Source organism: Dipodomys ordii, unplaced genomic scaffold (assembly GCF_000151885.1).
Source record: "Dipodomys ordii isolate 6190 unplaced genomic scaffold, Dord_2.0 Scaffold7, whole genome shotgun sequence".
NCBI lineage: Eukaryota > Metazoa > Chordata > Mammalia > Rodentia > Heteromyidae > Dipodomys > Dipodomys ordii.
This window is the reverse complement of record NW_012267223.1, coordinates 7,211,756-7,232,654: the sequence shown is the minus strand read 5'-3', so window position 1 is coordinate 7,232,654 and position 20,899 is coordinate 7,211,756. Positions and strand designations below refer to the sequence as shown.

General features: G+C 47.8%; 1 protein-coding gene across 1 annotated transcript in view; it reads left to right on the top strand.

The window, feature by feature from the left end:
* Positions 1 to 20,899, top strand: part of Rgs9 (regulator of G-protein signaling 9) — a 62,303-nt gene that overhangs the window by 7,243 nt on the left and 34,161 nt on the right. Inside the window, exons 2-8 of the mRNA XM_013038035.1 lie at positions 4,845 to 4,941; positions 8,365 to 8,415; positions 10,295 to 10,401; positions 10,857 to 10,908; positions 11,191 to 11,249; positions 12,706 to 12,782; positions 16,799 to 16,880. Of these exons, the coding sequence (XP_012893489.1) occupies positions 4,845 to 4,941; positions 8,365 to 8,415; positions 10,295 to 10,401; positions 10,857 to 10,908; positions 11,191 to 11,249; positions 12,706 to 12,782; positions 16,799 to 16,880 (525 nt within the window). The remainder of the gene's footprint in view (positions 1 to 4,844; positions 4,942 to 8,364; positions 8,416 to 10,294; positions 10,402 to 10,856; positions 10,909 to 11,190; positions 11,250 to 12,705; positions 12,783 to 16,798; positions 16,881 to 20,899) is intronic.

The window sequence follows — 20,899 nt, the reverse complement described above, 5'->3', positions numbered from 1 at the left end:
GAAGGTTATTTTCTAACTCTTAATAACTGGGTTTTTTTTCTTTTTTCTTTTTGATGCAAAGACAAGGAATCAAACCTGCTGACTTTGTCAGGGGAACTCAGGTTAAACTTTCAAGGTGGGATTTTTTATTTCTCCTCCAGTAGATGGGCCTTTTGTTTCCAGGCAGTGCTGTGGTCTCTTCGAATAAAAAACAAATTTCCCCATGAATCCAGACTTTTCTCTGGCAGCTGATATGGGAGAGGGTAGGCTTGGTCTTCACCATCACCAAACTAAGTGTTTCCTGAAGCGCATTGTGAATTCCAAGACGCACAGTTAACTCTAGAAGGAGTTGTTTCCGCAGCACTCTGGGAGACCATGGCTCCTTGGTCCCTTGATTGGCCCAGCCAGCAGGTAGTTCCCAGAACCTTGAGTTGATCTCTTTGCTTCTCTCTCTGCCACTGACCCATGGTCTGAGTCATTGCCAGGTTCTGACCCCACAGATGGCCCATGACAAAGGCTTCCGGTAAACCTGAAGTGAAGCGATTCCGTGAGCTGAGACCAAGTGTGCGCTCCGGCCCACACAGGGAGCCCCTGGTACCGCCTGGGACCTGCTGGCTGGCTGAGCCACCGGCCTGTGATCTATTCCAGCTTGTTTCTTGCGATGATAGTTTTGCTTCAAACGCTGATCTTACAATGAAGATTGACACAGGAACCCCCACTTCTCCAGGCTGAATTAGGACATTTTCCCACACCCCTTGTGAAGGGGGGAGCCTTCCAGTGTCAGGAGCAGGCTGGAGGAGTGGGAGGTGAAATCGAGTTTTCCAATTCAGGGTTTTCCCGAATGACCTTTTGTTTCTTAACACAGGTGGCTCAGTGTCTTGCTTTATTTTTTAAACTTTATTTTGTGCCGGCTTGAACTCCGGGCCACAGCAGTGTCTGTGAGCTTTCCTAGTCAAGCTAGCACTCTACCACTTGAGCCACTTCCAGTTTTTTGGTAGTTAATTGGAGATAAGAGTCTTAAGGACTTTTCCTGCTTGGGCTGTCTTCAAGCCATGATCCTCAGAAGTCAGCCTTCTGAGTAGCTAGGATTATAGGCGTGAGCCACCCGTACCTGGCCCATTATTCTTTTCTACACCTCTTTGCATTCCTGTCACCAGCAACACAAGCATTCTAGTGTCCATCTCTTTCTTTTCCTGTGTGGACAGGCTCAGAGCCTTGGACCCATCTCTTGAAGAGGAGGTCAGTTGGTCCTCACTACATAGGAAAAATCTGCTCACCCTGTCTGCACATTTTGGGGGAATCATTTCAATTTTTTTCCTCTTCTGTTTTTTATTCCAGTCAGTATCAACTTTTTTTTTTTGTGGTGCCAATACAGGGGCTTGAATTCTTCTCTTCCCTCTCACTCAGCTTTTTCATTCAAGACTGGGTACTCTACCACTTGAGCCATCTCTCTCCTAGTAGCTTTTTGTAGGAGATAAGTCTCATCAACGTCTCTGCTGGTTTCAAACCATGGGCCTCAGATCTCAGCTTCCTGCGTAGCTAAGACTGCAGGCTTGAGACACCAGCGCCCAGCGGACACTGGTATTTCATTAGAGTCTACACAATTACAAAACCACCTCAATTAATGGGGCACCTACGATCATAGTCTTCATTTTATAGAAGAGGAAAGAGATTATGTGGGTTGCCTGAGATCCTTCTACTAGGGGAGAAAAAAAATCACCTCTCAGAGGAGATGAGAGCTTGGGATTCTTTTTCTTCTGACCATAAACACCTTCAAAGTCTAGAAGGCTCTGTTCATTGTGAGGAGCCTACAGTGTTGAGGATGTTGCTTCATTAAATGACAGCGGGGTAATGAGGGCAAAACCAACGTAGACGAGATGGTGAGAAGTGGGAAGTGGGGAGCTACTTTCTTTTGGGTGAATGATTAGGATTGACCTACACTCTCTAGGAGTGTATTTCCAGATGTGGCAACTCCTGGACAGCAAGAGAGAGCTTGAGAGCAGTAAAATCAGGGCAGGGATTCTTCCTTCCCACCTGCTGCGTCCTGTCCTGAGCCTCTGGTTCCTGCAGCCTTAACAGCTGAGGAACCACACTGGCCCTCCACTCGGCTTCCTGCTGCCCTGTCTTGCCTGTTCTGTAAGATTCACTTCAGGAATGACCCGTGTTCCTCTGCTGCGTGTGTCGTCTCTTGTATTCTGATTTCTTCTTCTTCTACATGGTACTTTCTTCTGTTTTTTTTTTTATAAATGATTAAAAAGCCAAAAGTACTATCACAGAGAGAGAGAGAGAGAGAGAGAGAGAGAGAGAGAGAGAGAGAGAGAGGATGGAGGGGGCAGAGGAGAAGATATAGTCCTCAAAGACCATTTCCTTCAACAAGGTCTCACCCCCTAAGTTTCCATCACCTCCAAATAGCCTATCAGATTAGGAGACTAATCCAGGGATGATATCAGAGCTCTACCCTACCCAGTCACGTACCCGGAGTCCTGTCTTAGACTGCTGCTGCGTGACTAAGCCTCCCTTATAAGAGCCTCTCGGGGACATCTCAGATCCAAGCCCCAACACGATCTTCCCATTAGTGGGGACTTCCCTGGAGAACGTGACGTTTGGAGCCTGTGTGCATGAGGCTTGATTAATGGCATTCACAAAGACTGAATGTCAAGAAATACCAGGTCATCGCTTTCAAATAGAGTAAACGTATTTTGCAGTTGATTTTATTTTCATTTAATTTTTTCAAGTGGAGAAATGTTTGTGTGTGTGTGTGTGTGTGTGTGTATGAGACAAGGTCTTCTTATATAGCTCAGGTTGGCCTTGAACGTGTGGCTCTCTGGCTTTTATTTTCTGAGGGCTGGGATTCCCGGAGTTCACCACCGTATCCATCTAAAGATGAGTGGGAGCTGTCATCTTGCAGTTCAATCTTCCTTGACAGTGTATTGACTTTTCTCTGGCTCCCAACATTTTCTTGAATATTCATGACTCTCTAGTTTAGCTCTCTGATCCGCATCTCTTCGGAAGTTGGGGAGGCCATTTCCAGACACTTGCTATAGTGTGAGTCTCTCAGCTGGTAGCTGATAGCTAGCAAGCCGAAGCAGAAGTGTGTGCGTCCGAAGGTTTCTCTGCCCACTTCCCTTCCATCTTCGTCGTTTCCTTCCCCCTCCCTATCTCCCATCCTTCCCTTTCCTCTCCCTTCTCTTTCCCTTTCCTTCCCTTTTCCTTCTCTCTTCTCTTCCTTTTTTCCTTCCCCTCTCCCTTTTCTCCTTTCTCTCCCCTTGCTTCTCCTCCCTTCCTCCTACATTTCCTTTTGTTCTTTCCTTATTTCTCTCCCTCCCCTTCCCTTCCTTGTGCGCTCTCTCTCTCTCTCTCTCTCTTCCATCATGGGCTTTGAACTCAGGGCTTGGGTGCTGTGCTCTATCACTTTAAGCCACAGTGCCACTTCTGGTTTTCTGGTGGTTCACTGGAGATCAGAATCTCATGGACTTTTCCTGCCCAGGCTGGCTTGGAACAGAGATCCTCAAATCTCAGCCTCCTGAGTGTGAACCACCAGAGCCCAGCCTTCCTTCCCTTCTCTTTTTCTTCCTTACCCTCCTTTCCTTCCTTTCCCTTCCCTTCCTTCCATCCCCTTCCTCCCTTCCCTGTCTCTCCCCTCCCTTTCTTCTCTTCCCTTCCCTCTCTTCTTTTTCCTTCCTCTTCCTTTTCCTCTGCTCATCTCCTTGGACTTTCCTTTTTGTTTTTTGGTATGGGGATGGGCCCTAGGACCTCATGCATGATAACCAAGTGCTTTATCACTAAACTATATCCCTAGTCCTTTTTTTCCTATGTTGAGAACCGCCAATTGTAATCACAAACCTCAGTATCGTTCTCTGCCGCTCACTGAGCTACCGGATCACTTGCTGGTGCTCCGCTAAGGCTTCCTCACCATTTCTTTATTATTCATGCACCAGCTGTTTATCAAGTGCCACCTAGGTACCAGGCACTCATCCAAGCAGTAAGAACTACAGCAAGGGAGCAAGACAGACTACTGAAGAACTTAGCTCCTAGGAGGGAAGAGTGATGCACGACAAACAATTTCATAAGGTGCTTGCAGACGTAGTGTGTCAGATGCTGAATGCAGTGGGAAATGCGAGCAGAGTGTGGGCAAGGTAGACCTCCTGGGAATATCAGAAGAGGGAGGTGAGCCACATAGGCCTCTTAGGAACAGGCAGACAGAATATCCAGAGCAAAGGCCCTGTGGCCAGCAGAGGGTGTTGCTTGACACGGTCAGGAACAGCAAGGTGGCTGGTGTGTGGCTGGATAGAGAATCCCGGTAAGGAGGAGCAGGAGAAGAGTCATAAAGGAAAGAGGTTCCCACCACAGAGGCTGGTGACTTGCCCTTGGCCTCCAAACACAATACCTCTGGCAGTGCAAGGGCTGGGCAGACAAGATAAAGGAATTACCGTGAAGGCATTGGACAAGCTCATCTGGTGGGCTGGACTGTCGCTGTGACTTTGAATGGATTGGGTGAACCGGCTTTTCCCTACTGTGGCGAACCTTTTCTGATTGTCTTGAGTACTCTTCCAACATGCACACAGCTACAGTCACAGGAACAAACCCCACACTTCGGGTATGACATGCGGAGCCCAGCCACAGGGAGCTAGCTTCTACCTGCCATGCCGTCCCAACCCTCCCAGTCTGGAGGCACCTGCTGGAGCTCAGGCAGCCCAGGAGGCCTTTGGGTCAACGAAGCGCATGTGTGTCTCTGATCATAAGGGAGCTATTCAGTGCCCATCTGGCTCCTGCAGGGTTAGAGACCCAGGGCTCCCCTTGTGGCTTTGGATCCCGCTCTGCAATAGTTGCAGTCAGCTGAACTTTTCCCTTTTCCTGTCTTGCAGATTGAAGCATTGGTGAAAGACATGCAGAACCCAGACACAGGGGTCAGAATGCACAACCAGAGGGTCCTGGTCACCAGTGTCCCTCATGCCATGACAGGTGAAGTAGCTCCGTGACTCTTACCGGGGAGTTGGCAAATTCAATCACATAGGTCAATTCCTCTCTGGTCTTTGTTTATGAATAAAGTTTTATTGGAACACGTTCATGTCTGTTCACTCATGGCCATTCACTCTTGTTTTGTTTTGTCGGTCATGGGGCTTGAACTCTGGGCCTGGGCACTGTCCCTCAGCTCTTCAGCTTAAGGAGAGTGCTCTACCACTTGAGCCACAGCACCACTTCCAGTTTTGGGAGTGGTTTATTGGAGATAAGAGTCTCATGGACTTTCCTGCCTGGGGTGGCTTTGAACCGTGATCCTCAGATCTCAGTCTCCTGAGTAGCTGGGATTACAGGTGTGAGTCACCAGTGCCCCACTCACTCTTGCTTTTACGCGCCAAGGGCAGGGTTAAAATACAGAGCGGAATCAGGACCCACAATGCTGAAATAGTTACTGTCCAGCCCTTTTACAGAATAAGTTTGCTGATTTCTGGGCTTTGATTTTCTTCTAAGCTACAGGTCCCTTAAACCATGGTTCCCAGAAAACCTGACTATCTTTTTGGTTTATTTTGTTTTAATGACATCAGGCAGCGGGAAGTAAATGCACATTTATTAGGAAAGACATGCGCATTTGCCTTGCTCTGCTCTTTCCTACCTTCCAGATCACAGTCACACCCTTTGAGCATCCCCAGCTTTGAGCTTCCAGCTCTTCTTTGTGTTGAGGGTAAAGGGCCTGCAGGGCCTCATTAGGGGATGTTGGCTGGGGCAAAGCAGCCAGCACCAGCAGAACAGAAGGCAGCATTTGGTTCCTCTGTTATCCATTCTTTAAGATCTTGGGATTGTAGTAAGGAGTGAGTAGGTGTTACATCATGCATGCTGCTTTTCTAAGCCAAGGACAAAAGGACCTTGTGAGTCCTCACCCCCCCCCCTCCTGTGACCTGACTCCCTGTTTTTCACCCAAGGTGCCCTAGTAGTGCAAAGCTACACTCTCCCAGCCTTGGAAGAAGAGGGGAACCCCACTAACAATGCATCACTCAGAGCTCTGTGACGAAGCATTAGGACTCGGACTCTGGCTTGTTGACTGGAAAGCTACAGGGTAGCACAGGAAAGAAAGGGAGGAACATGGGAATGTAGGGATCCGAATAGATCTGGGTACCCAAAGAGCAGGGAACCAATGGGAAGGCTCTGTAGGGAGCCCATACTCCCCACTCTCCTGCTATTGAAGAGGCAGCTATGGCAGTGGCAGTCTTGAGATCATCCCTGACCTAGCCCCTCCTTGCTTCTGGTTGCCATGAATAATTTCTGGCTTGATTTCCCTAATGCCGGACTGCAGAGTCAATGCAGGGGAGGTATCCTGTGCCGATCCTCTGGATCACCACACTGCCTGGTAAGAGGCAAGGACACACAGGATGGCTAAGAGAAGTCTATTGATGGTGTGAAGCAGTCCCAGTGCGGTACTGTGTGAGGATCAGCCATGTGGCAGGTGTTCGATGAGAGGCTCCAGCCAGCAGGCTTTTATACTGTGCATTGCACTCACAGAAAAGTCATAGTAGATAGCAGCAGCTAGGGACTCTCTCTCTCTCCCTCCTCCTCCCTTTATCTCTCCCTTTGTAAATAGAGAGAGACACAAAGGAGTTCAGAGACTTGTCCCCATGTTACTAGGTAAGTGAGCTAGAGTTTGCCAGCTCTTTGAGTCTAGAATTTACCTCATCTACTGTTGGTGTGTAGATATGCATTTAGTATTCTGCATCTGGGTGGCATCTATCCTGCCACATTTCCCCTCAGTCTTGCTGCATGGGCGTCTTCCAGGCTACATAGCAAAGCCCCCTGGTCAGTGCTGGTGATGGCAAATGTTCATCCAGCCTCTCGGGTGGCAGAGGACCTAGGGTTTCTAGAGAAAGATGGCTGACGCGGGAACCTGAGCAGCAATGCCCTGCTGTCAGCACAGACCGCAGGTACCAGTGCCAGTGGCATCCAGATCTCACTCGGTCTATTTCAGGAAGCAATCAAGTGGATGAGAACAGCCCTGGCTCCTCTGGGTGGAGAGTGCTCATCTGTCTCTTCCGTTTGCTGGCTCTCAGCTCAATGCTGCTGTGTAGCTCTTAAAAGAGAGACTGCAATGTCCACATGCTCTGGCCTGGGATTTTTTTTTTTGAAAAATACAACTTTATTGTTATTATTAAGGTGTGGGGGGCGGGGTTAATCATTTCATAAGTCAGGTGATGAGTACATTTCTCTTTTGGATAATGTCTTCCCTTCCTGTGCTTTCCCCCAACTTCCCCTTCTCCTGTCCCTGTCCATAAGTTGCGTAGTTTATTGTCCACATAGTATATACTGGATTCCACGTCTCTGTTTGTTTGCCATTCTTCCCTCCCTGTCTGTGCTCCACTCCTTTTGCCCCCTAAAAAAAAAGATAAAAAACAAATCAAAGTGCTCGCTTCGGCAGCACATATATTAAAATTGGAATGATACAGAGAAGATTAGCAAAGCCCTTTCGCAAGGATGACACGCAAAATCGTGAAGGTTCCATAAAAACAAAAACAAAAGCAAAAACAAAAATCAAAACCAAAAGCAAAATCAAACACTTCCACCACCACTACCACCACCAATAACAAAACACCATGTTTCCATTCCTTGGAATTTGTATGGATAAATAGTATCGTAATTGTTTAGAGGAGTTATGCCTTTAGGTTCCTCCCTTAAGGGCATCCTCCTTTAGTCGGTTTCTGTCCTGTATAAGTGATCATATCCAGTTATATCTGAGATCTATCTTCCACATCTGACAGCCTGGGATTTTACAAGTAGGATGTTAGAATAAGAATTTTGTCAGCCAAGGATGGATCCAAGGAAAGGAAATCCATTGCAAACAAGAATGGGTGGCATGCGGGTGCCAATGGAAGCCATAGCAGAGCATTGGTGCTCTCGGTGTGGCCATGAAGGGAAGAGACGAAGGTTGTCCACACCCAGTCAGAGTTGTAGGCACATAATTAAGCCAGGGGAGTGTGGGTGCTCCCTAAGAGATCCAGAAGGATAGCTCTGAAGAGCAAAGTGTCATTTACAACCTTCCATCTCCAAGGACACACGCAGTAGTGTCTCACATCTGGACTTTATTTGCATGCTTTGTGAGCCAATTTCCTGCCCCTTAAGTGGCTGATCAAAGCTAAGTATGACAAGAGTTGAAGATATGTGGGTGTGGGAGGTGAGGATTGAGCTGCAGATGCTAGAGTCCAATCGTGGACTGCCCTGACTTGCAGGCTACAAAGATTGAACTGGATGAAGTGGGGTCTCTGAGGGGTTTGAGCAGTTGAGGGACAAGTTCATTGATGAGCAGAGAGGAGACCAGGCAGGCAACCACACGGAGGAAGGTATGGCCATCTGAAGGTGAGTTCAGAGGCTGTGATGATGAATGACTTCATCTCTATTTTGCAGGAGGTGATGTTCTACAGTGGATTGTCCAGCGTCTTTGGATCTCCAACCTGGGTGAGGATTTGTCCTGCACTTGGTTATTGCTGACTAGGTGTATCTACACTACTACAGGGAAAACTAGACCAAGGCTTTGCTGGTGTGGTTAAGAAATTTACATTGAGCTGGGCACTGGTAGCTCACACTTGTCATCCTGTTGAAGAGGGTGAAATCTGAGGATTACCATTCAAAGCCAGCTGTGGCAGGAGAGTCCATGAGACTCTTATTTCCAATGAACCACCAGGAAACCAGAAGTGGAGCTGTGGCACAAGTGGTACAGCGCTAGCCTTGAGCACAAAAGCTCAGGGACAGCGCCCAGGCCCTGAATTCAGGCTCCATGACTGACCAAAAAAAAATCCCCCTCCCAAATCTGGAAATTTACATTGAGAGGATCTTCATGAATAAAACAAACAAACAAAAAACAGCCTGACACTTCAGAGATGAAATAGTTATTTCATGTAGAATAGCGAGGGCATATAGGCTATAGAAGATGGAGACCATGCAGTCCCGAGAAAGACTTCTCAAAAGAGGTTCTGAGAAAAGTGGTGTTCATGATGGATGAAGAGAAGCCAGGAGGGTCTTCCCGCAAGGGGAGACTGACCAGAGCAATGCTGCGGAAATGGAACAAACAGAGACTAGAGGGGTGATGACAGGAAATTGGAGTGATGATGTCCACTCCGCTACGTGCGGTGGCCGGTGGGGGCACATTGGAGTGCACCTGATCTGTTTGCAGACTTAAGTTTTATCTAGAGATGGGTGTGAGGGAGCCATGTGCAGCTTTGGAGCCTGGAGGGTATCCAGTAACTGTATTTAAGCTGTGATGTTTGCCAGCAATCTGTAGAATCAGAATCTGTAGATCAGAGTAAGAGAATCTGGGGAGCAAATTTCATAGTGGAAAAAAAGGCTTTGGGTTTAGTAAGGCATGACAGCTCAGGGTATGGCCCTTGAAGGGGGAAGGGGGGGGAGGGTTTCCCAGGCCTTGGGTGATGGGCTAGGATTTAGGCTGGAGTCCTGGGCAGGCTCTGGTTTTGAAGGATTAGGGGGATGGATTTCCCAGTGGAAGATGGAAAAAAAAATCTATCTGTTCCATTGCTTCTTCTTGGCAAGAAGGTTTTCTTCTTTTTTTTTTTTTTGCCAGTCCTGATGCTTGAACTCTGGGTCTGGGTGCTATTCCTGAGCTTCTTTTGTTCAAGGCAAGCACTCTACCACTTGAGCCACAGAGCCACAGAGCCACTTCTGGCTTTATTGAGTAGTTTTATTGGAGATAAGAGTCTCAAGGAGTTTCCTGCCGGGGCTGGCTTCAAATCACAAACCTCAGATCTCAGCCTCCTGAGTAGCTAGGATTATAGGTATGAGCCACTGGTGCCTGGTTCAAGCAGGTTTTCTTTTATCTGAGATAAATGCAGAAGATGACTCTGGTTGGACATAAAGAGGGATGTGGAAATTAATGTGGGAAGGAATGGAAGGCTCTGGATGCAGGCAACACTGCATACGGATGGTTGACAATCAATGTGATCTCCTTCCCCTTTTCTCTTGAGTGAAGACGTGACTGATGGTCAAGCAGAGACATTTTCTGTGACCTTTTCTAGACCCAAAGCCTAAAGATGCTTCTCCAGGGCTTTCTCAACCATCAGCCACAAGTTACCTGCAGCAGGGCACAGGTGGCATCTAGTAATATCGAGTTCACTGACTTAACTGAGTTGTCCCTGGGGACAGGACCTTTTAGCCCCCTTCCCCTGCGCATGCTTGCCCATAGTCAGGTTCAAGAACCTTGACGTTCTCAGGTACTGTGCTGGTAGGGTGGGACACTCTCCTGGAGTTTGGGGTGCTATGTGGGGGCTGGGCAATGCCCTTCTACCTCGCTCTTACTGTTCATGTCTGAACTACTTCTCCCCAGAGGCCCAGAACTTGGGCAACTTTATTGTCAAGTACGGGTACATCTATCCTCTGCAGGATCCCAAGAATCTCGTTCTCAAGCCCGACAGCAGCCTCTATCGATTTCAGGTGAGTTTGGGCCTTGACTTCAGGTGTTCACGGAGGGTTGATTTTATTTGGCCTCCTATCCTCCTATCCTCACAGATCAGGAATTTAAAAGTAGCTGGGCACCGGTGGCTCACGCCTGTCATCCTAGCTACTCAGGAGGCTGAAATCTGAGGATCACGGTTCAAAGCCAGCCCAGGAAGGAACATTCATGACTCTCTTATCTCCAATGAACCACCAGAAAACCAGAAGTGGTGCTGTGGCTTAAAGTGGTAGAGCGCTAGTCTTGAGCAGAAGTGCTCAGGAACAGCACTCAGGCTGTGTGTTCAAACCCCACAATTGACAAAAATTTAAAAAAAAATAGTGGAGTGAGCTAAGCTGTTTTTTAATCTTTTCCAACCCAGGACTAGAGGATAAGCAGTTTGTTCATGAGATTCCAGCCCAGTGGGTGAGCATTGTTTTCCTATTTTCTTTCATAGACACCATATTTTTGGCCCACCCAGCAGTGGCCAGCTGAAGATACAGATTATGGTAACTACTTTACCCTGCTCATCTGCCTTTGCTCATGCTCGCACATTGCTCATTTCCTTGCTGCGTTGTGGTGACATTTGTCTTGCTGTCACTCTGACCTTTATGCCAGCTCACATCTGTATTGGGAAGGTCTCTGGGGATGGAGGAAAGCCACTGGGCTGAGTGTCTCCGTTAGTATTCTCAGCTCAGCAGCTTCCTGCCGAGAGAGGCTGCCAAGGGGAGGGGGGGAGTTGAGAATTGAAATATGATGATGATGGAAAGCGTCATTGATTTATTTTCTAGCCATCTATCTCGCCAAGCGAAATATCAAGAAGAAAGGGATTTTAGAAGAATATGAAAAGGTAAAAAGCTGTTTTCAAGTAGAATTTATTATAATAGAGTGGGAAATTGTCATGAGCTGGGTTTTCCCTCTTCCTCATATTTATGCATTCATCCGTACCCTATCCACCCATCCATCCACTCACCCATCTGCCCATCCATCTCCTGATGTACTTAGAAATAGTTTACTGAAGCAAGTTCTTCTCTGTGTCAGTTTTCATTTCTTATGCTGTAGTTGAGGCGCTTGCTCCAGTGGCGCTCAGGCACACAGGGACTAGTGTCTCCTTCCTTTTTTGGTCTCCAAATAACATGGTTTAATTGATATCTGTCATAATAATAGATTAGCCTTCATGAATACCATTGAACTTGAGTTTATGAAGCAAAAGCAATAGTGTAGACTTTTGTCCATACTACACCACATTATTTAATTTAGTCTGGGTGAATCATATTTCCCTAAGTGCAAACTTAACCTTCCAAAGCCTCACATTTCTGGCAGAAAGCAACAGTCTTGCTGTATTTTAGTTATTTAAAAACATGTTTTTCTACCACTTTGCACTGTTCAAAAAGAAATGTACTCATTAATTTACTTATGTCACTGTAACCCCTCTGTACATCACCTTTACAATAAAATTTAAATTAAAAAAAAATAAAAAGTTTTTAGTCGGGGGCCGGTGGCTCACGCCTGTAATCCTAGCTACTCAGGAGGATGAGATCTGAGAATTGTGGTTTGAAGCCAGCCCAGGCAGGAAAGTCTGTGAGATTCTTATCTCCAATGAACTGCTCAAAACACCAGAAGTGGTGCTGTGGCTCAAGTGGTAGAGTGTTCACCTTGAGCAAAGAAGAAACTCAGGGACAGTGTCTAGGCCCTGTGTTCAAGCCCTAGGGCTGGCAAAAAACAAACCAACAAAAATAACCTCCCCCCCCCCCAAACAACAAACATTACATTAACACTGGGTTTTATCTTCATGGATTTTAAATTAGTGTATGTTAATTGTACAAATGATGTTTCCTTGTTATACTTTCATACATGCTTTGTGGACTTTTGATAGTCTGTGGTTGAATATTGAGTTTCCATATATTCCCCCTTCTTTGGTCCTCTCTTCCTAGTCAAGTTTGGGATAGATTGATAGCATTTTATTTAAAATTGAAAATTTTCTTTTTCTTCAGAGTCAGGGTCTCACTGTGTAGTTGAGGCTGGCCTCCAACTTGAGGTCCTCTTGCTTCAGCCTCCTGACTATACAGCTGTGCGCTACCATGCCTGTCAGATTTGGGATTACTTAGTTTAAACCAAACAAATCCACATGCAGAAAGATAAGGCTGAAGGCAGTCCATATGGTCCCTTGAATGAACAAAGGTTGTCTTGAAGCTGGGCGAACTGGTTGGCTTAGAACTGTGGGCTCCAGTTGATTGGCTTAGAGCTTTTTACTCTGCTGCCTGTGGCCAGGACTCAGTGTTCTTATTTGTATTTTCCTTCTTTAGGAAAATTACAATTTCTTGAACAAAAAAATTAACTACAAGTGGGACTTTGTCATTATGCAGGCCAAAGAGCAGTACAGGTGAGTAAAATGAGCCATTCCTGTTCTCTGGTTGTATCCTTCCTTCCTTCCTTCCTCCCTTCCTTCCTTCCTCCCTCCCTCCCTCCCTCCCCCTCCCCCCTATTCTCTTTCTTTTTGTGGGGAATTGAATCTAGTGCCTCAAGCATGTTAGGCAATTGTTCTACACCCCCCCCTCAACCCCCACTGCCTCCCTGCAAGTTATATCCCTGGCCATGTTTGTTATGTTTTGTCTTTGATATAGGATCTTTCTAACTTTTCCTGGCTGGCTTCATACCTCTGTCTTCAGATTAGCTGTGATTTCAGGTGTGCTTTGCCACACATAGCTTTTTGTTTCCTTTTATGAAAGTCAATCTTTGCTGAGCTTTGATGTGTCAAACACGGGGTCAGCTCTGGAGAGTAAAAGGACACACTGTGGTGGGCCAGGAAGACAAGCAAGCAGGCTCTGATGCTATCATGGTGTGAGAGCCACACAGTGGGCGTGTGCAGAGCCACACAGTGGGCGTGTGCAGAGGTAGCTGTGGAAATGACACTCAACTGGTCGCTGAGTAAGATATAACCCGGTGGAGGATGGCGATGGTGGATACAGAGGGAACACTGGAGCCTGAAGGCAGGAGGTTGCTCTGGTGGGCATTTCCTGTGACTGGGGCAGCGTGCCAAGTGTGGACTGGGTAGAAGCTAGCACGATACTTGCTGGAGGTGTTAGTCGCAGATCACCAGAGAGCTATGGGGAGATGTTAGGTAGGAAAGGCCATAATTAGATTTGTCCTTTGGAGCACCCACTTCTGGCTTGCATTTGCCTGTTGTCCCTATGAGAATTGGAGCTAAATATCCCCTGGAGAGCTTGTCCTTGTCCATGAGGGCCAGAGATAAGTGTTGGGTGGGGACAGTGATGGATCAGTCAGGACAAAGTTCGGCCATGAGTACCAACAGCCCCCAGCTATTAGGGGCTAGACTCTATAGGTTCATTTCTTGTTTGTGTTCTCGTCCACTGTGGGTCATCTGAGCTCCTTCAGTCCAGGATGCATTTGGAAAGGTCCACACCATCTGGGCTTTTCCTACCTCTGTATCAGGGACACTCTGCAGATTAGAGAAACACCTGTCACCAGCACTCTCATGGTTATGCTTGACTTCTAAGAGGACTGAATGGGGTTGTAAAACCTTACCGATGGTCTTAGAAGTGGAGGAGCCGCTAGAAGGTCTGGTGGCCACCAGCAGTAGTTACTTATGTAAATAATTCAAGTTGGGGTCATCAACCTGCCTTACTCATCCTGACAGGTCCAGATCCTAGAATTGTAAGCTTGCTGGTACCCAGTTAGGCTACAGGGCAGACACCTGAGCATGACTCCTGTCCACTTCCACCTAGGTGGAGCCGACTTCACTGTGTGCCAGACCACAGACACACCCTCCCCACCCCTCTCTACTCTCATTTTGCCCCAACATCTGATGCTTTGGAAATGCTAGGATAGAACCCAGGACCTTTCTCATACTGGGCAAGAGTTCTACCACTGAACTGTATCTTTAGCTCTGCTTCTAATTTTTGAAACATTTAGGATCATGTCACTCTGATTCAAGAGAGGATGTTCACTTCAAATGTCACTTGCTCCTTTCTCATGGGCTGCTGTTGCACTCAGAGGGCCCTATATTTAGTATCTCAGAGCAGCAACAATAATTATTGTATTATCTGCCATGACTTTCAAAGGTCAGGGATGTGAGAATGGCCTGGGCTGAGTGGTTCTAACTTCAAGCCTCCCTAGTAGTTATGGTCAGATGGTGATAGGCTGGGGCCCTGGTGCAGGCGAGGGCCTGCTGGCATTCCCTGTTTTCTTCTGGAAGCTTCTGGGCCCTGAGTGTTGTGTGGCTTGAGCTTCCTTGCAGTATGGCGGCACTGAGGAGGCCAGGTTGCTTAGAGGAGGTGGAGGTTCATCAAGCGGCACAGGAGGAATGTGGGGGCCTCCCTCTCTTTTCTGGTCTAGCCTCAGAAGTTTCGCAGTGTGTGACATACAAAACTATCACAGAAAACCCAGTTGGCTTCAAGGGAGAGAGGGCATCTCTGTCAATGGAAAGAGAATCAAAGCATTGTAGGCATATTTAGAAATCACTGCAGATACATCCTCATGTCTACATCGTAGTCCCTGAGTGTTTCCTTACAGCACACGGTGCCTTTCCAATTCTGTTTCTTTAGATGGCCAATCTGTGTCATGTTTCGTCCAAATCTCCTCAAAGGCTGGGACTCCGTGTTTAGCTCACTAATATATTCCTAGTAATTGGAACACAGTGGAAAATCAATATATACATGAATAAGAAGGATTAAACAAATGCTGTTGTTAAAAAAAATCATTGTATGACCTAACAGAGAGTTCCTGATTTCCTGGCTGTCTTAGATTCCAGACATCACGACTCCCATCCATGAACATCTATTGCAGAGAAACAGCTGAGCTGAGCCAGAAAGGACCACTGGGGTCATTAGAGACTGGCTCGCATCGTGGAATTCCCATCGTGCCCCAGGCCGTGTGTGGTCCGGCCTCTCCAAGACGGGAGCTAGTTAACCTGGTGGAAAATCCAGTTAGGTTGTCAGGGGGAAGCGGGAGTGACAGTGTTTCTATTTAATTTCCAGAGGAGGCTGGCAAAACACCCTGCTGGAATGGCGCTGTTCACCCAGCCTGCTCTCTGGAGGTTATTATGTTATTCACAGCACATTAACAGGGAGATAAATCTGCTGACTGTCGTGAGGGCATGTGCGTCATCTTACACTCCCTGGGAAAACAAACGTTGATGAATGTGAGCACAGCTCACCCAGGAAATAGGACTGAATGCGGATTTCGGGGCCATAATTAACCAATGTTTCCCCAGTCCTGGGGGAGGGAGGCCCAGCATCTACTTCTTATGGACAATGGGGAAGGGAAGGTGGGGGGGCATGGACAGATGAGAAAGGAATAAGCAACCAAGGGGGCCAATGGCTCATGCCTGTAGTCCTACAGGGGCTGAGATAGGAGGATCTTGGTTCAAAGCCAGAGTGGGCAGAAAAGCCTGTGAATTAACCAATAAAAAGCCAGAAGTGGATCTGTAACTCAAATGGTAGAGCATCAACCTTACCAGCCTTGAGGGAAAAAGCTAAGGGAGAATGCCCAGGCCCTGAGTTCAAATTCCAGTACTGGCAAACACACACACACACACACACACACACACACAAAGAAGAAGGAGGAGGAGGAGGAGGAAGAGGAGGAGGAGAAGGAGGAAATGACCACACACACACACACACACAAGAAGAAGAAGAAGAAGAAGAAGAAGAAGAAGAAGAAGAAGAAGAAGAAGAAGAAGAAGAAGAAGAAGAAGAAGAAGAAGAAGAAAGAAGAAGAAGAAGACCTTTGTCAGTCATCAGTTGAGTTCAGAAAAAAAGCCCTGACTTGGCCTATGCTCTTTGGAGTGACAGAGAAGGATGGACAGGCAGAGAAAAAAGAGGATACTAGGAGACCAATGTCTATCCCTCTCCCCTCCTCCACACCCCACGCCCCATGTCCTGTTTGGCATTGATGGCAGCCTGCTACGCTAGATGTTGATCATGTCGTTTACCAAAGCAAGACACAGTAAGTAGCTAGTGGAGGTTCAGTGTCAGCCCAGATGGTCATTTCACTGCAGCTTGGGGCCATCAGAGAGAGAGCTGGATCTGGACATAAGCTCCGGGAGTCAAGCCCTATTTCTGCCCTGTGCTGATGTAGTATGGCCCTGGCAGGGCAAAATCTTGCTTAAATTCTTTCAACTGTGAAGTTGGGAAAAAGCCACTAAGAGGACTAACGGAGATTAGAGGAAGCAATCCATGTACAAACAGTTTGAATTGTACCTGGTGTATGTGTGGTATTGCTGATGTTTATTGTTCTTATAGCTAGCACACCTGAGGTACTTGGACAGATGGGGAAAACAGCACAAAATATCATCAAGAATGGAGGTTATCATGGAACCCCCCACCCCAAATTTCAAAATATTGCTTCTTGGTCTTGAATGTGTTTTTCTTATCTCAGGACTGGGAAGGAAAGGAACAAGGCTGACAGGTACGCATTGGATTGTCAGGAAAAGGCATACTGGCTGGTGCACCGAAGCCCTGTGAGTATGGGGTCCCTCATCGCTTCTGAGCCCCTCTGCCCATCCTCTGCCTGTGCTGTCCTGTCCCTTGCTAGCTTCGTTCCCTCTGGGGGTGGAACTGGAGTAGCAGGAGTTGCTGCTCAGTCTTGGGTGAGCAGGGAGGTGTCCTTCGCTCAGCTGGAAGAGGAGTTGTGCTATCTGCCTGGCATCTGCGCATGGCCCATCTGGACTCATGATCCTCAATACTAACGTATCAACTATCGAGGGACAGGGATGAATGTGTCCTTCTGAGGGGGAATGGTGGTGGTGGTGGTGGTGGGTGTCATTTCTTTTTCATGCCTTGGGAAAAGAATATGAGAAGAAAAATCTAGAACACAGGCCCCAAAGCAGAAGAGTAAAATACTGTGAGGACAGGTGTTCTACATAGCCAAGTAATCCAGGAACAGAAAAGAAAGCCATCCTGTGTATCTCCAGCTGCCTGTTCTCTTCCCTGGGTCCAGGCTGACAGCTGAGATGGGGTCAGGAGAACAGGAATGAGTCTATACTCAGCTTCTTATTGCTTGGGGCATCTCTGGCTTTGAGAATTCTGGAGGGCCAGAGAAACAAGCAGTCCATAAATGAGCTGACTTGGGAAGTGTCAGCCCTACCTCTCAGCACAGAGCCGCAGGTTCTGACCATCACCACCTGCTGGGGTGAATTCTGCTGCCTCAGTTTCCTCCTGTGCCTAGCACATGTGCTGGCTGTGGGGCACAGGGGGCGGGAGATGTAAATGAGGCTGTGGAAGTGGAAGAGCTGGAAATCTCCTTTTTTGGTTTCCTTGTCTCCTTCCAGGCATCAGAAATCATCGGAACTAGAAAGCTAAATCAGGTCCCTAAAGGTTAAGAACTTGTGAACTTCAATCGCATTAGAGTTCAGCTGTTTTGCTCATTTCCTCCCCTCCCCCGCTCCCCTAAAGCAGATTCTCTTTCAGGCACTGCTGCTGTGGTGCATGGGTTGGGATGCTGGTGTGGTTGAGCTTAAGACCCTGGAGTTGAGCCCCCAAGCACATTTCCCCCCTGCATTGCTTCAGGGTCTTCCTTTAGGGGAAACCAGTTGCTTCTGGATGTATGCAGAGGCTCAGTACCAAGCCCAGGCCTCCTCATGGGCAGCTTAGTGTGTATCAGCTACACACTGCCAATGCTTTCCAGGAGAAGACCACCTGGATGAGGAGAAGGAAAATGGCACGGTGTGCTCCTGTGCCCAGTGGTACCACAATGGAGGGGACCTGCTCTGTACAAGGGCTGGGAAATGTCTACTACTGTCTGTGCATAGACTCCGTAGGGTTAGATGGCCAGTGTGACTACGTTTCTTTCAAAGTGGCATAGACTGGCTGTGTCTGAAGTCTTCCCAGGGCCCTTCTCCACCTTCTCTGGATCCAGGAGGTCTGTAGGATAGAAAGTGAGGGATGAGGGTTTGGCTCATGTGATAGCGCACCTGCTGGGAGGGACAATGAATAGATCACCCCAGGTTTGCCCTGGTTCTCCTTGGGTAAATTCTCAGCTCCTGCTAGGCAAGTGGCTGGGTGGCTTCTCATAGCATGACAGTGTGTCTGTAAGGTTGTCTCGCCTACCCCTTCCCTCCTCCAACTCTATCAACACAACCTGCACCATCTTATCTTTACCTCCACCACCTCTATCAATCCCTGCCTCCCCCCACCATGCAGCTCAAGTCCCCAGCTTCCTCCTCCTCCTCCACCACCATCGCTACCACCATCACCATTCTGGTGCTAAGCATTCTGCCTTCACCCGCTTGTGAAAGGCACTAGTGTCATTCCCGCTCTACTGATAAGCAAACTGAGGTTCACACAGCTCCTAAAGTGCCAGAGCATCTGAACCCCTAGATCTGAGGGGGAGCCTTCTCTCACTCCTCTCAGGTCACCATGCCCCGACAATGTCATGTGATATATCCATTACATCGCAGTGTTCTGGTAACCTCCTTGGTCTTTAGAACATTGCCTGCTGCTCCTAAAGCATAACATTTGGGTTCGGCCCGGTCCCTCTTGGATAGCGTGTTCAGAGTGAGGCTTTGCTGTAGTCCTAAAACTCCTAGTACACGAAACTGCTCTTCACATCTAATCTCCCCTCAGTGGAAACGAGGACGAGACAGGAGTGCATCTGGGGCCCTGCTTTCCCTAAATCTTCCGGAACATTCTCCCCCTCTTATTGGCATGCACGGAGCAGACATTATTCAGGCTGAGGAGTGTCTCAGCCTGGAATAGAGCAATCTGTCTGACAAACTCAGGGAGCCCTGGAGCCCACAGACTGCCAGACTGTCTCCAGGAGACACAAACAAACCATCAGTGAGTTGGGACAAAAGCCAACCACAACACAGTGAGCCTTGGGCTCTGTGGATGTGGCACAGTCGCTTTGTGGACTGAGGGTGGCCACCTGCTGTGGTGTGTCACGCAGCAATGAAATGAGCCTGTTTTCATTTATCTGTATTTTTGTCTACGAGTCCCCGATTGGGCCCGACTCTGTGCTAGGTCAGAAGTTAGGTGCTGGGCATGAAATAACAGCTAGAAATCATGAAGCTCCTCCTGTGTGTACATGGGAAGCTCTATGCCTGGGTTGCCTCCTCCACCCCTGTCCACAATACGATGAGGGAAATCAAGGCTTAGTGCTCTGTGCTGGGCTGCGAGTTCATACCAAGGGTCCCACAGGCTACTGTGGAAGAAGGACCCGGATGTGCCCCACCCCCGTGTGTGCCCCACCCCCGTGTTCCTCCAGAGCTCAGAATCCAAATTGCTATCACACAGGGAGAAGAGGGTGGTTGGCTGCTGCCTTGGGCCCAGCACCACTGGCAGAGGCCAAGATCAGATGTGGTGTGGGGATGGAGGATCACAGAGCCAAAATGGCACTGGTGATCCAGCGTCCGGTAGTGAAGGAAGATGAGGTTCCGCATCTGCTTTTTACCAGAATGGAACAAAGTAGAGGTCTGAGTACTGTGTAATAGTTTGTAATGTCTAGAGACACAATGGGAAATGGTCCCTTGAATGAGCCATCTTGGGGGTAGGAGCGTGAGGGTTGTCTTCCCTACATCTTTGTGTTACCACCCCAGACCTCTGGGGGTGTATGTAGTCCATCTCCTAGGCCTGGTGTTAAGGCCAAGGATGATTTTGAGTAGTGTACCCTAAATACCATGGTCACGTATCTGAATAGCAAGCTCAATTGCCCTGAGTTCAACCCCCACACACAGACAGACGTTCACCAGAAGAGATGGCAGTTTTCCATTTCCTGCCAGGGTCAGGATAAATGCCACACCCCAGTGGATGGCAAAATAAATGAAGCCGAATCTGACATCATAGAACACTGAGAAGTTATTCAGATAATAATTCCAAAGGCTATTCATTGCCCTAGAAAAAGTAGTCTGACACGTGATTTTATATCATGAGACAATGGGACAGGAAACTATATATTCTGGTTCTATTCTTTTTCAATGCTGACATGCACTTTTGAAGGTCCCTCTATGCCAGATGCCTAGTAGGCAAGGAGAATAGTTGGATTATGAGTCCAAACAGACTTGACCTGTGACTTTAAGGAGCTTACTATGGGCAAGCAGAGAGCTAGAGACTAAGATTATTGCACAAAAGAATGAGTGATGTACCAGAGTAGAGTACCAGAGTAGCTTGACAGAAGCAGGGGGCTTATATCAGTTCTCCATGGAAGTCACATTCAAGCCAAGATGTGCTTGTGGCAAACTTCTCTAATCTTTCAACTTCAAATTATATCTTCTCTGCCTCTTCTCTGTCTCCCTCTCCCGGTGTTTTTTTTTTTTTTTGTCAGTCCTGGGGCCTGAACTCTGGGCCCGGGCGCTGTCCCTTAGCTCTTCAGCTCAAGACTAGCACTCTACCACTTGAGCCGCAGTGCTACTTCTGGTTTTTTCTGCTTATGTGGTGCTGAGGAATCAAACCCAGGGCCTCTTGCATGTGAGAGAAGCGCTCTACCACTGAGCCACCTTCCCAGCCCATTCCCCTCCTTATCAAACAATTTAAGGGCTTTGTT